Below are 14,071 nucleotides of genomic sequence, written 5' to 3' on the forward strand. Positions count from 1 at the left end.
TAGCTTGGGACGCCTGCCCTTGTTCCCCAACCCTCCCCCTCACCGGGCCAGAGCTGAGAGCGAGCTCACACTGGCCTGGAGGTCTGAGGTCTGAGGCCACCGAGCCAGACCTTCAGGGAAAAGGGATTTAGGAGAGGAAGACAGGAAAAAAAGACGGTGAGGATCTCTGCAAGGCCCTCACCACTCCCCAGCGCTGGGGTGCCCTGAGTCCAGGCTGTAAGTGGTAAGGGTCCTCGACCCTGGAAGGGAAGCCCATGGCAACTGCTGGGGCTTGGAGAAGGGGTCCCGAGGCAGGGAGGAAGTGGGTAGGAGGACACTGCTATGGGTATATATATTCGGAAAACACTGAGGAAGCAGAGAGGGCCCAAGGTCCCTCGCCTGTGGATCCCCCAGATCTCTGGTTGCCCAGCTCACTCTCTCCATTCATCAGACCACGGTGCTGATCCGGCTTGGCTTGGCCTTGGGGTTTGCACTGGGTGGGTTGGCAGTGCCAGGGGGCCCAGAGGCGTGCAGCGGGCCGTGGGGAGAGGTGGGTGGCAGGGGTGAGTGCGGGGTGTGGGGTGAGGGCGGGGGCAGGGGTGGGTAGGAGGGGTGGGGTGGGATGGGTGAGTGCGGTGACAAAGGCGACTGGGGGTGGTGGGGGTGTGAGTAGGAGCCCCCTGGCGGCCGGGATCCAGGGCCCCCAGCTGCTCCTGCTGCTGGCATCATCTGTGGGTGGTGACTGAAGATGAAGTGCTTGGGGCCCTGTTTGTGGGCAGGAGGGTGCTGGGGGGCAGGACTGTACAAGGGCAGAGGGGACGTGGGCTGGTGCAGGGGGTGGCGGCCATGTGGAGCAAACTGAGGGTGTCCTCCAGCCCCCCGTCTGGGAGCCCTGCCTGGCCGGCCCAAGGTATAGTGCTGAGGCCCTGGGACTGGGCCGTGGGCATGGAAGTGGCGATGCGGCCCCACGGGTGGGGCTGAGGCGGGAGGTGGCGGAATGGAACTCAGCTGGGGCAGGGGTGGGGGCTGCTGAGGAGGTGGGGGTAGAGGGGGTTGCTGCGGTGGGAGGTAGGGCGGTGGGGCAGGGCCTGGTCCTTGGCAATACTGGGCATGCAGGGCCTGGAGCTTGGACTGCCCGTCAGGCAGCCCCCCCAGGCCACCGTGGCTGTGACCATGGTGGTGATGGTGGTGGTGGTGGTGAGTGGAAGAAGCAGATGAAGAGGAGGCAGAGGCCTGGCCTGTTGGCGGTGGTGGTGGCATCTGGAAAGGCCCCTTGCCCCGCTTGCTTCCAAATAGGGAGCCCAGGAAGGATGAGGAGTTGGAGACGGGCCTCTGGCTCTTGTACTCCTCTGGCGGCGGGGGTGGGGGCGGAGGTGGCATCCTCTGGTGAGGGCGTGGACTGCTAATAACAGACCCCTGGAAGGGGGAAGGGGGGCGGAGTCAGGCCAGTCTAGCCGCCCTAAACCCCCAACCCTAAACTCCACCCCTGTCCCTGAGGGCTGAAGCTGGGGAGACAGGGAGCCCCAGGTTGGAACAAGAACAACAACAACAAAAAAACACCCCGAAAAGCACAGTCCTGGACTGGTAGACGGAGCTCCCCCCACTTGCAAAGCTCCGCTGTGACATCCACTACCTCAAGCTGAGCCTCCGTGGCCAGAAGAGGACTTGGCAGTACCTCCTCCTCGTGCCCGGGGTTTTGCAGGCCAGGAAAATGTTAGGCCCAGGCAAGGCAGAGGGACTTGCTCAGGGTCAAGGAGCAGGACTTGGAGGCCAGAGCTTCTTGTGGCCCAACTCCAAGGGCATCCCTACTTGGAGTCGGCCCTGGGGTTGAGAGGGGGCATGGGAGAGTGGAAGACAGACCGAGAGACAGGCAGAGTGAGGACAGACAGAGCTGAGGACAGATGGACAGAGTGGTTGGCTGGGAGAGGCAGCCGCACGGTTCCCAGAAGGGAAGAGGGGGACGCAGCCGGTCCCCTCCTCCTCTGGGGCTCCGTGGCCGGGGCAGGGTTCATGCAGAGGATGAGTGGGGGCAGGAGCTGGCACTTACTTCGATGGTGCTGTCCAGCGATCCCACGCTGTTACGCCGCCCCCGCTTCCCTGCACCCACAAGCAAGGAGCCCAGCGTCAGAGCAGCAACCCCCCCTCCCCACCCTGCTGGGCTCCAGAGCTGGGCGCCAGGCCTGGGCCCCTCCCGGGGACAGACACCCCATATCCCTTTTCCCCCATTGAAGAGGGGGAGGCTGGGAGGAGGAGAGGTGGAGAAGGAGGAGAGAGAGGAGGAAAAGATAGAGAAGGAGAAGGTGGTACAGGAGCGACAGAAGAGGGTAAAGAGGAGGAAGAAGGTGGAGCGGCGAGAGAGAGGGGCAAAGACCATGGCCCCACTTCACGCTGCCTGGCCCAAACCCTGGGCTCCACCTGTTCTGACCTGGCTACCAGGCCCCCTTGGGGTGCCAGGGCCCGGGACTCCGGGTGAGGGCAGGGAGCGTGCGTGCGTGCGTGCGTGCGCGGCAGGTGGAGGGAAGGCTGGCGGCCAGTGACAGGAGGCAAAGAGGACACCGGGTCCCACGTCTCCCCAGCCAGGGCGGGGGGGACCCAGGAGACTCACCTGCATCAGAGAGGTCTCGCAGGGAACTGCTGAGTGCGCCCCGTTTGAGCCCATCGCCTGCCCCATAAGTGTCCTCCAGGCTACTGCGGGCCAGCGTCCCATTCACTGAGTCCTTGGCCCCTCCAGGCTGTGAGGCGTTAGGCCGCATCATACCTTTCTGTTTCTCCAGCTCGGCTGCAGGGCAGTGAGGGGAAAAGGAGCAAAGGTCAGGAAGAGGGGTGAGAGCCCACATGACCGACCCCAGCCCTCCAAGGGCCTTCCTCCTTCTTGCTCCCTCCCTCTGGCCCCCAGGCCTCCTCTGTAGCCCCCTGGGGAGGCACAGCACTTGTCCCCTCAACCCAAAGCGCAGCTTCATCTACAAAGCTCCCTAGGTGCCTGGCACCTGTCTTGCCCCACTTCCTGCTCAGTCTCCTCCTCCTTTCTCTCAGGGCCTGTTCTCCCTGCTCCTTTCCCCCTCCCTTTCTCCCTTCTTACTTTTCCCCCTCCCTTGGTCTCTTGCAGTCAGGTCCCCCAAACCACCCCTGCCCTTCAAAAAGGAGCTTCAGGGCAGAGGGTGCACAGTGAAAGACAGGAAGGCTCTGGGAGCCACCATGGCCGGCCCCGAGCAGTCTTCCCAGCGTTTACTCAGTTCCCAGCCACCTTGCCCCAGAGCACAGGGCCTCCAGAAAGGGCCGGAGTGGAGCCCTCTATGCCGGATGCTACCCACACTTGATCACTCTCCATGCTCACAACAGCTCTGCGGCCAGCATCAGCAGCCACGGTGTACAGAGGAAGAAAGCGAAAATCTGTGACATCATAGAGCTTGCCCAGGGTAGGGGTGGGGGTGGAGGGGTCATACAGCTGGCACCAGTGGTGCTGATGTTCTGGAAGCAGGTGTGCCTGACTCCTTACATCCCTGCGTCGCCATGGAACCCAAGGAAGCCCTTGTCTGTTCCCTGCTGCCACCCCCCGCCCCCTGCCATCTTGTATACGGATGGATCCCACTCTGCATGTCTCCAGGGTCTTAAGGGACCAGCTGAACTGCAACTCTAACCCAGCCGGGCTGAGGAGCAGAGCAGACCCTGGCCTCTGAAAGTCTCACCAAGGAGCTGTTCTCTCCCTCCCTCCCTCCCTCCTTCTCTTTAACACCATGTTACTTGATGGCGACTGCTTAGCCTAGTTTTCTCTAAAAGAGAAAACTTGGAGGGACTAGTGAGATGTCATCACAATTTTCCATCATACATGGTCAAAATGACTTGGTGTCACCCTTGGGGACTGAGAGGTAGGTCGGGGGGGGGGGGGACTCAGCTCAGCAACCAATATGGAGGGAGGGGCGAGGCAAGGGTGGGGAGTGGGTGGGAAATAATATTTGTGGAACACCTGGGATGGATTAGGGCCACTTTGGCTACCTGGTTTCATTTCATCGCCACACCTTCATGAAGGAGATTTCCTTATCCCAATTTCGTGTAGGAAGAACCTGGGACTCAGAAGAGTGGGCGACTTCCCCTGGTCTACCCAGCTATTAAGTAGCACACCTGGGGTCTGAAATTAAGAGTTCTGTCTCTAGGACCCCGATTCTTCTCCCTGCTGCCTTTCAACAGAAGGAAGTGCTGGCTCATAATTGAGTAAGGAGCATGAGGCCATGGCACTGAGTCTTAGGACTTGGAACATTAGTCTGAGGCTGGGAGGGATGAGCCCCCTGTCACTGCGGGTGCACAAGCAGAGGCCAAGGGGTGCCTGGGCTGCAGGTGGGAAGCTTGGACAGACTGCCCCTCAGCTCACTCTGAGGTTTGCAGAGGCGTGGATTTTTGGTTTGTGCAGGGCACCGTGTCAGGGGAGAGGAGGGAGACGTGGCTGGCCTACTCACACTCCACGCGGTATTTCTCCATCTCTTGCACCTCCGCGATGGACTCGCGCAGGTCCGATGTGAAGCGCAGCCGGTCCTGGAGGCTGGGGGCATTGAAGATGATGAGGACTTTGCGCTCACCACCTGGCACTGCAGACAGCAACTTGATCCCAAACTGGTAATCTGTGGGCAAACGGAGGGGAGGGCAGGTTGGGCACCTCTGTTGGGGTGGAAGCAAAGTGGCTCCAATGGGAAATAATGTTTCTAACATCCAACACTGAGCATGCCTCTCCTCTGTGCATCTTCAGTGGCTCCCCTCTGCATCCAAAGCCCTTCCCTGCCCCCAAACTCCTGGCAGCCATGGCCCTGGTCCTCTCTGTGCTCCGAAACACAAAGGCAAACAACTGCACCATCCTCTAGAAAACCTTTCCTTCACACCTCTGCCGGTATTCACATTGCTTCTGCTGCCCCAATCAATCGCCTCCGCCCTGCCCCGGGTTCAACCCCTTGGAGCACAGAGAGATTGCTACCTCTTCACCCCACCAAAGAATGTACACACACTGAGGTTTTCTGCAGGACTGTGAGCACCTCAGGGGCTAGCCCCGAGTCCAGCTCCACGCAGGCTGCCCTTCATCTCGGGACCTAGTAGGTGCTTAGCCCAAAAACTGCTGGCTGGTACGGATGAAGAATGAACAGGGGGCCATGGTACTGACTCCGAGGATGCTGGGATCCAAGAAGGGACTCACATGAATTCTGAAAGAGCTGCATGTGCATTTCCACCAGGGGAAAGGACTGACGGAAGCTGTACGTCACCAAGATCTTCTTCTTCTGGAAAATTTTGGTGACCTTTGGCAAGGGTGGGAAAAAGACAAGAGGCGGGGTTTGGGGTGGGGAATTACCATGTGGCACCTATTTCTAGTAACCACCCTCCCCTCCTCCCCCACTAACAGACGTATACACACAAACACGCATACCCACAAGATGGGGAAAACTGAAGCTGGAGGTACAGAACGGGAGAAATGGGAGAAAATGCCAGCTCCTGATGTAATGACGGATGCACAACAAGCACTTGCGATTTTTATAGGAAACTGAACGCTGCTCCCTCCGGGAAGCCTGTCCTAACATCCCACACAGATTTCCTTTTCCCATTTCTGAGCTTCCAGAGGGCAGGTTCAGCACCATTCCCTTGTCAGGCTCTATGGTAAGCCTCCAAGCACGTGATCGCCCCCTGATGGACTGGAGGGCACACTCTGCTTTTCAGGAACTCTTCCTGCATCGGGCCTGCCTCCCTGCCCAGAGCTAGCTAATGGCAGTCTCTACCAACCTCTGCATCCAGTTAACTAGTTTTCATCTCGACAACCCAAGATCTTTATCAAGTACTGGGATACTCTGGCCCCAACTAACATAGCTCAGGTAGTCCGCAATTAGCTTTTTTTTTTTTTTTTTTTTGACAGGCAGAGTGGACAGTGAGAGAGAGAGAGACAGAGAGGAAGGTCTTCCTTTTGCCACTGGTTCACCCTCCAATGGCTGCCGCGGCCAGCGCACCGCGCTGATCCGATGGCAGGAGCCAGGTACTTATCCTGGTCTCCCATGGGGTACAGGGCCCAAGGACTTGGGCCATCCTCCACTGTACTCTCTGGCCACAGCAGAGAGCTGGCCTGGAAGAGGGGCAACCGGGACAGAATCCGGCGCCCCGACCGGGACTAGAACCCGGTGTGCCGGCGCCGCAAGGCGGAGGATTAGCCTAGTGAGCCGTGGCACCAGCTGCAATTAGCTCTTAAAGGCAGATGTGTCGGGGCTGGTGCTGTGGCATAGCGGGTAAAGGTGCCACCTGCAGTGCCGGCATCCCATATGGGCATCGGTTCGAGTTCCAGCTGTTCCACTTTCTATCCAGCTCTCTGCTGTGGCCTGGGAAAGCAGTAGAGGATGGCTCAAGTCCTTGGGCCCCTGCACCCACGTGGGAGACCCAGAGGAGGCTCCTGGCTTCTGACTTCAGATAGGCTCAGCTCCAGCTATTGCGGCCAATTGGGGAGTGAACTAGTGGATGAAAGACCTCTCTCTCTCCCTCCCTTCCTCTCTCCCTCTCCCTCTTCCTCTCTCCTCTCTCTGTGTAACTCTGGCTTTCAAATAGATAAAATCTTTATTTAAAAAGGCAGATGTGTTTCTTTCAGGATATGACCCAAAGCACTTAATTGAGGTCCCTTAGACTGTGAGGCATGGTCTGATTCATCGCGGTGTACCCAGCGCCTAGCACAGAGCCAGACACACACATGACGGAGCTCTAAACTCCGGACTCAGCACCTGAGTAGGTCAGGCAACTCTCAGGGGAAGGCTAGCGCACAGGTGATCTCTTATTTCATCTGGAATGCCATTTCACAGAGCAGGAAAATAAAGGTCCAAGAGGGCATTGGAGGTGTGCTTCATCTAAAAGCGATTCTCACCTGGGGGGTCATTTTGCACCACACCCCACCCTAGAGGATTATTGAGCAATGTCTGGAGACAGTTTCGGTTGAAGGGTTGCTACTGGCATCTGGTGGGCAGAGACTAGAGTGCAGCTAAAATCCTATAATGCACAGGACAGTCCCCTCTAACAAGGCATTATCTGGCAGCAAATGTCAACAGGGCTGAGATTGAAAAACTCTGTTCTAAAAGACAGAAGTCCAGCGGAGGGCAGGACTGCTGTTGGCAACTCCTTGAAGAGCTGTCTCACAGCAGAGGGAGGACAGTTCTGTTTTGTGAAGGGTCGAGTGAAGAGTGTTGGAAGAAACCCTTAGGGAGACAGATTCGAGCCGTCAGAACTGTGTCCGTCTCTGTCGTCATACAAGCAGGGGGTTCATCCAGGAAGAAGTTGATTCTCGCCCTGAAGAACCTAAAGGCCTTTTTTCCTTGCAGAATCATTAAGAGACTCGTCCTTAAAAGATGAACAACTGCCCTAGTGACAAACTTGGTTTTATCTCTCTCGTTGCCAACACTGTGGTGCAGCAGGTGAAGCTGCCGCCTTCAGTGCCGGCATCCTATATGGTCGCTGGTTCAAATCCCGGCTGCTCCACTTCTGATCCAGCTCTCTCCTATGGCCTGGGAAAGCAGTAGAAGACGGCCCAAGTCCTTGGGCCCCTGCACCTGCGTGGGAGACCCAGAAGAAACTCCTGGCTCCTGGCTTCAGCCTGGCCCAGCCCTGGCTCTTGCAGCCGTGTGTGTGTGTGTGTGTGTGTGTGTGTGGAGGGGAGGAACAAGCAGATGAAAGATCTTTCTGTCTCTGTCTTCTGTCTCTCCCTCTCTCTCTCTCTTTGTAACCCTAACTTTCAAATAAACAAATCTAAAAAAAAATCCCTCTCAACCTCTCAAAGGTCTCACACTGACCCCAGGGTCAGAGGTTCACATCTTTCCATGCAACCCTCCAGGCTACTGAAGGGTACAGGGATACTGGCTACTACTCCCCAGATGGTAAGCTTGTCATCTCCCCTGGTCCTCACATTTTCTGCTCCCGTGTGTGTGGCTGTCACCGCCCGCAAATGGATCCACAAGGGAAATAGAGAAGGCCTATCTGAGCCTTGCCAGAGATGAGGGAGATGGCTCGGCCCCACATTGTCACCTGCCACGGCCCACACAGCCATGTCAACGGGCTTCCCACCATCTCCCTCCCATCTCCTCCCCGGCAGTGTCCCTACCACGAGGAGATCATTGAAGAGGAAGACCTCCCGCTGATGCAACCCTAGCCTCTGGGGGCGGTTAGGATCTGGCACCTCGTAGAGCTGGCAGCAGCAAACCAGGCGACGGTGAGGAAGAGACAGGACCTACAGAGGTGTGAAAAACAGCTGTCAGCCAGGCCAGCCCAGGAGCTTCGGGCCTCCCACGCCTTAACAGTCAACCACAGAGAGGATATTTAGCTCAGAAGCTGATTCTGACCCAAGCAGCATAACCAAGTGAGGCCCAGGCTTTTCTGCTGCCTTGCCTTTCTCCCCACAGCACCCTCTGTCTGGAAAGCCTTTTTGGCCCAACTCTACATGGCCACACTCCACTCCTCCTTCAAATTCGAATATTGAAGCTGTCTCTTATGAGAAGCCTTCCCTGATTTCTCCAGGCTGAAAATGGCCTCTCCTACCCTAGACCATCAGGTAGAAGTATTATCTGTGTCTTTGTCCGGTACCCTCAGTGGTATATGAGCACACCCACAATCAGAAGCCACGTCGGATTCATATCTATGTAAAAAAGTGCCTAGTGAAATGCCGGGCTTGGTGGAAAGGCAGCCATAAATGTTTGTTGATGAAGACCTGGACACATTCCTGTGTTGGTTCTCAGCTAACTACTGGCTTCTCACATGGGAGGGACAGGCAACACTGGAGGTGAGGAGGTTGCTCATCTTTCTACAGCAGCCACTATGGGCCTTGCTGTGTGCTGGATGCACTCCCATGGAGCATCTCACTTCATCTGTACCATTATCACCTACTCCATTCTGCGGGTAAGGGAGCCCTGGAGCTCACAAAGGAACTGACTTACCACTCAGTGGCGGAGGCAGACCAGAACCCTGGCCCCTCTGCAGCTTCCCAAGGCACTTACCGGTTTCTTGCCAACAATCATGCGCTCCACAGCCTGCACCTGGGACACATGGTCATCATTGGTCCGAAGTTCACGGCCCTGGATGCGCTGATAAATGCCCACCAGGAGGTCTCGTGGGATGTCTTCACCATTGTCAACCCCTGGGTAAGGGGAGGAACACAGGGATAGGTCACATAAATACGAGGGTACTTCAAAATGTTCATTAGGCCGGCGCCGCGGCTCACTAGGCTAATCCTCCGCCTAGCAGCGCCGGCACACCGGGTTCTAGTCCCGGTCGGGGCGCCGGATTCTGTCCCGGTTGCCCCTCTTCCAGGCCAGCTCTCTGCTGTGGCCAGGGAGTACAGTGGAGGATGGCCCAAGTCCTTGGGCCCTGCATCCTCATGGGAGACCAGGAAAAGCACCTGGCTCCTGGCTCCTGCCATCGGATCAGCGTGGTGTGCCGGCCGCAGCGTGCCGGCCGCGGCGGCCATTGGAGGGTGAACCAACGGCAAAGGAAGACCTTTCTTTCTGTCTCTCTCTCTCACTGTCCACTCTGCCTGTCAAAAAAAAAAATTAAAAAAAAAATGTTCATGGGAAATTGAGGTCAAAGATAAATTGATGGGGCTGGTGCTGTGGCGAAGTAGGTTAATCCTCCACCTGCAGTGTCGGCATCCCATATGGATGCCGGTTCTAGTCCTGACTGCTCCACTTCCGATCCAGCTCTCTGCTACGCCCTGGGAAAGCAGTGGAAGATGGCCCAGGTTCTTGGGCCCCTGCACCCACATAGGAGACCCGGAGGAAGCTCCTGGCTCCTGGCTTTGGATCGGCGCAGCTCTGGCCGTTGCAGTCATCTGGGGAGTGAACCAGCAGATGGAGGAATTTTCTCTCTGTCTCTCCTTCTCTCTGTCTGTAACTCTACTTCTCAAACAAATAAATAAAATATCTTTTAAAAAAGATAAATTGATATTGGTGCAAAAACAAAAAGTTTGACATCTATGCACAATACAAAGTTGATAAAAATGTGCAGCAGAAACAACCATGCATGGATTTCAAAAAAAAAAAAAATGGGCCAAAATAAACTTCTCTTTGGATTGCATTTTTCCACTAGCTTTCTGAAGTGCCCTCATATGGGGAGTAGGTGATACGGGTTCTCCATAACACCCCACACTCAGGCATGGGCCATGGAGACTGAGGGTCAGAGGGTACTCATGGTCCCTCACCAGGATCAGGGCAGGGAAATTGCCTTTCAACAAAATAGCCAGTTGTGTTCTTCCCTAGAGTGGGGATTTTGTCCAAACCATTCAGAACACACTGAAACAAAGAGATACTATTTTTTAACCTTTCCTAATTAGCACAAATAATTTTAAATTATATCTAGGGCTAGTGAGAGTGCAGGGAAGCAGGCATGCCTAGTACCCTAACTAGTTTGGAAAGTAATTTGGCAAGAGCTTAAGTGTTTGCATCCTGTGATTCCACTTCTAGGAATCTGCCCTAAGGGGTGTGTGTGTGTGTGTGTGCGCGTGTGTGTGGCGGCGCTATGGCATAGCAGGTTAAAGCCCCAGCAGGTTAAAGCCCCAGCCTGCAGCACCGGCATCCCATATGGGTGCTGGTTCTAGTCCTGGATGCTCCACTCCCGATCCAGCTTTCTGCTATGGCCTGGGAAAGCAGCAGAAGATGGCCCAAGCCCTTGGGCCCCTGTGCCCACGTGGGAGACCAGGAAGAAATTCCTGACTCCTGGCTTTGGATCAGCTCAACTCTGGCTGTTTCAGTCATTTGGGGAGTGAACCAGCAGATGGAAGACCTCTCTCTCTCTCTCTGGCTCTACCTCTTTGTAACTCTGTCTTTCAAAATAAATAAAATATATCTTTAAAAAACAAAAGAAATGACTCAGAAACATGTATGAGATACAGGAGTATGCACGAGGCTGTTCACTGTGGGGAAAACTTTGAAACAACCTATGTTTTTTATTTTTATTTTATTATTTTTTTTTGACAGGCAGAGTGGACAGTGAGAGAGAGAGAGAAAGGTCTTCCATTACCGTTGGTTCACCCTCCAATGGCCGCCGCAGCTGGTGCGCTGCGGCTGGCACATCACGCTGATCCGAAGCCAGGAGCCAGGTGCTTTTTTTTTTTTTTTCCTGGTCTCCCATGGGGTGCAGGACCCAAGGACCTGGGCTATCCTCCACTGCACTCCCAGGCCACAGCAGAGAGCTGGCCTGGAAGAGGGGCAACCGGGACAGAATCCGGCACCCTGACATGGACTAGAACCCTGTGTGCCGGCACCACAGGCAGAGGATTAGCCTAGTGAGCCGCGGCGCCGGCCCTTTCATAGATACAACTTTAGGAATACAGTGGTTCTTTCTCCCATACCCCCCCCCCCCCAAGAAATTTGCTAATGCTCTATATTTTCTGAAATTTCTAAAATGAGCATGGCATTATTTTCCTTTTTTTTTTTTTCTTATTTCTTTAATAACTGAAGGGGGAAGGATATCCATGCATATACACACATACATACAAGGGTACCATAGAGAGTTCATGGGAAATGGAACTGAAAGGTGTTGATTTTTTTTTAAAAAAAGATGTTTATTTTGAGGCCAACAAATTGAAATCCAGATATAATTTTTTCATAACATGCATTTCCACGAACTTTTTGAATACCAACTGTGTGTATGTGTGTGGGTGCGTGTGTACATTTAGGTATTTCATGGAATTAAAAGTTTATTTTGATGCAAAAACATTTTAAATTCCATGCATGTGAGTAGTGTTCACAAAGTTCAGGAAAATTCATGGTATGAAAAAACTAGACATGGGCTTCAATTTTTTTTTGCATCACAATTAGTTCATCTTTTAATTCCATTTTTCCGTGAATAATTTGAAGTACCCTGTGTGTGTGTGTGCATACATATACACACTCATACAACAGTCCTTGTTATCCATGAAAAACTCACTTCAGTTCCCTCATAGATACCCAAATTCGTGGATGCTCAAGAACCTTACATAAAATGGCTTAGTATTCACATAGAACCTATGTTCATCCTTTCATATACTTTAATCTTTTGCAAGATTACTTAAAAAATCTAATACATTGCAAATGCCATGGTAATACTTGTTGTAATACTGTCTAGTGAATAATGACAAGAGAAAATCTGTACATTTGGAGTACAGATGCATTTTTTATTTTGTGCAATTTTTTCAATCCACAGTTGGTTAGATCTATGGATGTAGTACCCATGGATATGGAGGGGCAGCTGTATACATCTACACACACACACACACACACACACAGAGGCACTTGTATACACTTACACACACAGAAGGAATGAATAACAGCAGAATTCTAGGAGACAGCTCCAGATGGCTTCTGATCTGTTTACCTCCCTCTTCCCGAGTCTACCATCCGCCTGTACTCCTGATTATCTGCTAAGTGAAACCCATTCACTCTTCTCTCTAAATCTTCTGCCAAGGAAAAGGTTTCCTCCATTGGAAATGCCACACCTCCTCCCTGGACAGGTGCTAAAGAAACAGCTTACATCATAGTGCCAGAGAGTTTATAGCTTATCAACTGTGCAAACCCCCAACTGCTAGCAAATTTGTCTTGTTTTGGGTTTTTCTTTTTCAACTCTACTTCCCTCTTTCATTTCTCTTTAGATAACCTAAATATGCGTGCTGTTTTTGGTGGGCAGCTCTTTGGTGACAGGCAGGGCTTGACATCAATAAAATGAACCAAGAAAAAGATCAAAGTAACACATTTCACCTGCCATTTAAGGCCCTCTTATTACTGGTTTCAACTGATCTTCCTGACCAGTTACTCACCATCCCATCTCCATTGTTCTCTAAACAACGCTTGCATTTTTATATCCGTGTCTTTGTTATTCTTACTGCTAGATAAGCCCTCCTCTGTTCCTACTCTGTCACCTTTTCCATTCCTTCAAGGTTTACAATAAAATAAAAATCCTGGGGCAGGTGTTTGGCTCAGTGGTGAAGATGCCCCATTCCCACATCGGAGGACCTAGGTTCCATGCCTAGCTCCCCTCTAGCTTCCTGCTAATGTGGCCCCTCGGAGTACTGATGGCTCAAGTGATTGGGTTCTTGTCACCCATGTGGCACACCTGGCTTGAGTTCCTGGCTTCCTGCTTCAGCCTGTCCATCGCAAGCATTTGGAGAGTGAACCAGTTGACAGGAGAGCACACTGTCTATCTCTCCCACACTTTCTCTCCCTCTCAAATAAACAAATTTAAAAAAATTAAAAGCCTGGTTCCTCCAGGAAGCTAGCTGAAAGTGGGCTCTCTTTCCTTTGAGCTCTTTCTAAGATGTATTTATTGCTTTGAAAGGCAGAGTTACAGAGACAGAGGGGGAAACACAGAGAGAAAGAATCTTCCACCCAGTGGTTTACTCCCCAAATGTTCACAACAGCCAGGGTTGTGTCAGGCCGAAGCCAGGAACCAGGCGTTTCTGTTGGGTATCCTACGTGGGTGAAGGGGCCCAGGGACCTGGGCCATCTTCCCCTGCCTTCCCAGGTGTATTAGCAGGGAGCTGGATTGGAAGTGGAACAGCCAGGACTTAAACTGGCCCTCATATGGAATTCTGGCATTTTAGACAGCATCTTAACTTACTGTGCCACAACATTGATCCTGAGCTCTTTCTTTTAATTAACTGATTTATTTATTTGAGAGTGAGAGAGAGAGAGAGGACGGGAGGGAGAGAGGGAGAGAGACTCCTATCTACTGAGAGAGATCACCTATCTACTGCTACACTTCCTCAACAGCCCACTTGGAACTCTATTCAAGTCTCCTAGATGGGTAGCAAGAATCCAATTACTTGAGCCATCACTGCTGCCTCCCAGGGTCTCCACTAGTTGGAAGCTGGAATCAGAAGCTGGAGCCATGTTGAATCCAGGTTCTCTGATGTAGGACCTGGGTGTCTTGGCTGGCATCGTCACTGCCAGGCTAAACACCTGTGCCCTGCCCCTTTGAGCTCTGATTGCACTTTATGAGCCTCTCTGACATCACCGTTCACTTATGTCTTGTGTTAGTGAGCTAGGCACTACAAGTCAGTCTCCCCCACACAGGGGGAGCAGAGGACTCTCAGAGCAGGGACTGTGGCAGACTCGCCTCCGTTGTCCTTGGC

General features: G+C 53.3%; 1 protein-coding gene across 9 annotated transcripts in view; it reads right to left on the reverse strand.

Annotated features, from left to right (window-relative positions):
* Nucleotides 1–293: 293 nt before the first annotated feature.
* Nucleotides 294–14,071, reverse strand: part of IQSEC2 (IQ motif and Sec7 domain ArfGEF 2) — an 87,577-nt gene continuing 73,799 nt past the window's right edge. For 7 of the 9 annotated variants that reach the window (XM_070067292.2, XM_070067291.2, XM_070067290.2 and 4 more), the window contains 7 exons: nucleotides 8,967–9,106; nucleotides 8,078–8,203; nucleotides 5,156–5,255; nucleotides 4,431–4,592; nucleotides 2,585–2,758; nucleotides 2,027–2,076; nucleotides 294–1,395 (listed from right to left, as the gene is read on the reverse strand). In XM_070067292.2, the coding sequence (XP_069923393.1) occupies nucleotides 427–1,395; nucleotides 2,027–2,076; nucleotides 2,585–2,758; nucleotides 4,431–4,592; nucleotides 5,156–5,255; nucleotides 8,078–8,203; nucleotides 8,967–9,106 (1,721 nt within the window). In that variant the 3' untranslated portion in view covers nucleotides 294–426. The remainder of the gene's footprint in view (nucleotides 1,396–2,026; nucleotides 2,077–2,584; nucleotides 2,759–4,430; nucleotides 4,593–5,155; nucleotides 5,256–8,077; nucleotides 8,204–8,966; nucleotides 9,107–14,071) is intronic. The other 2 variants (XM_051827115.3, XM_070067297.2) reach the window with 1 other exon arrangement.

The sequence above is a fragment of the Oryctolagus cuniculus genome, chromosome X (assembly GCF_051225735.1).
Source record: "Oryctolagus cuniculus isolate XC-2025 breed Fujian yellow rabbit chromosome X, ASM5122573v1, whole genome shotgun sequence".
Classification (NCBI taxonomy): domain Eukaryota; kingdom Metazoa; phylum Chordata; class Mammalia; order Lagomorpha; family Leporidae; genus Oryctolagus; species Oryctolagus cuniculus.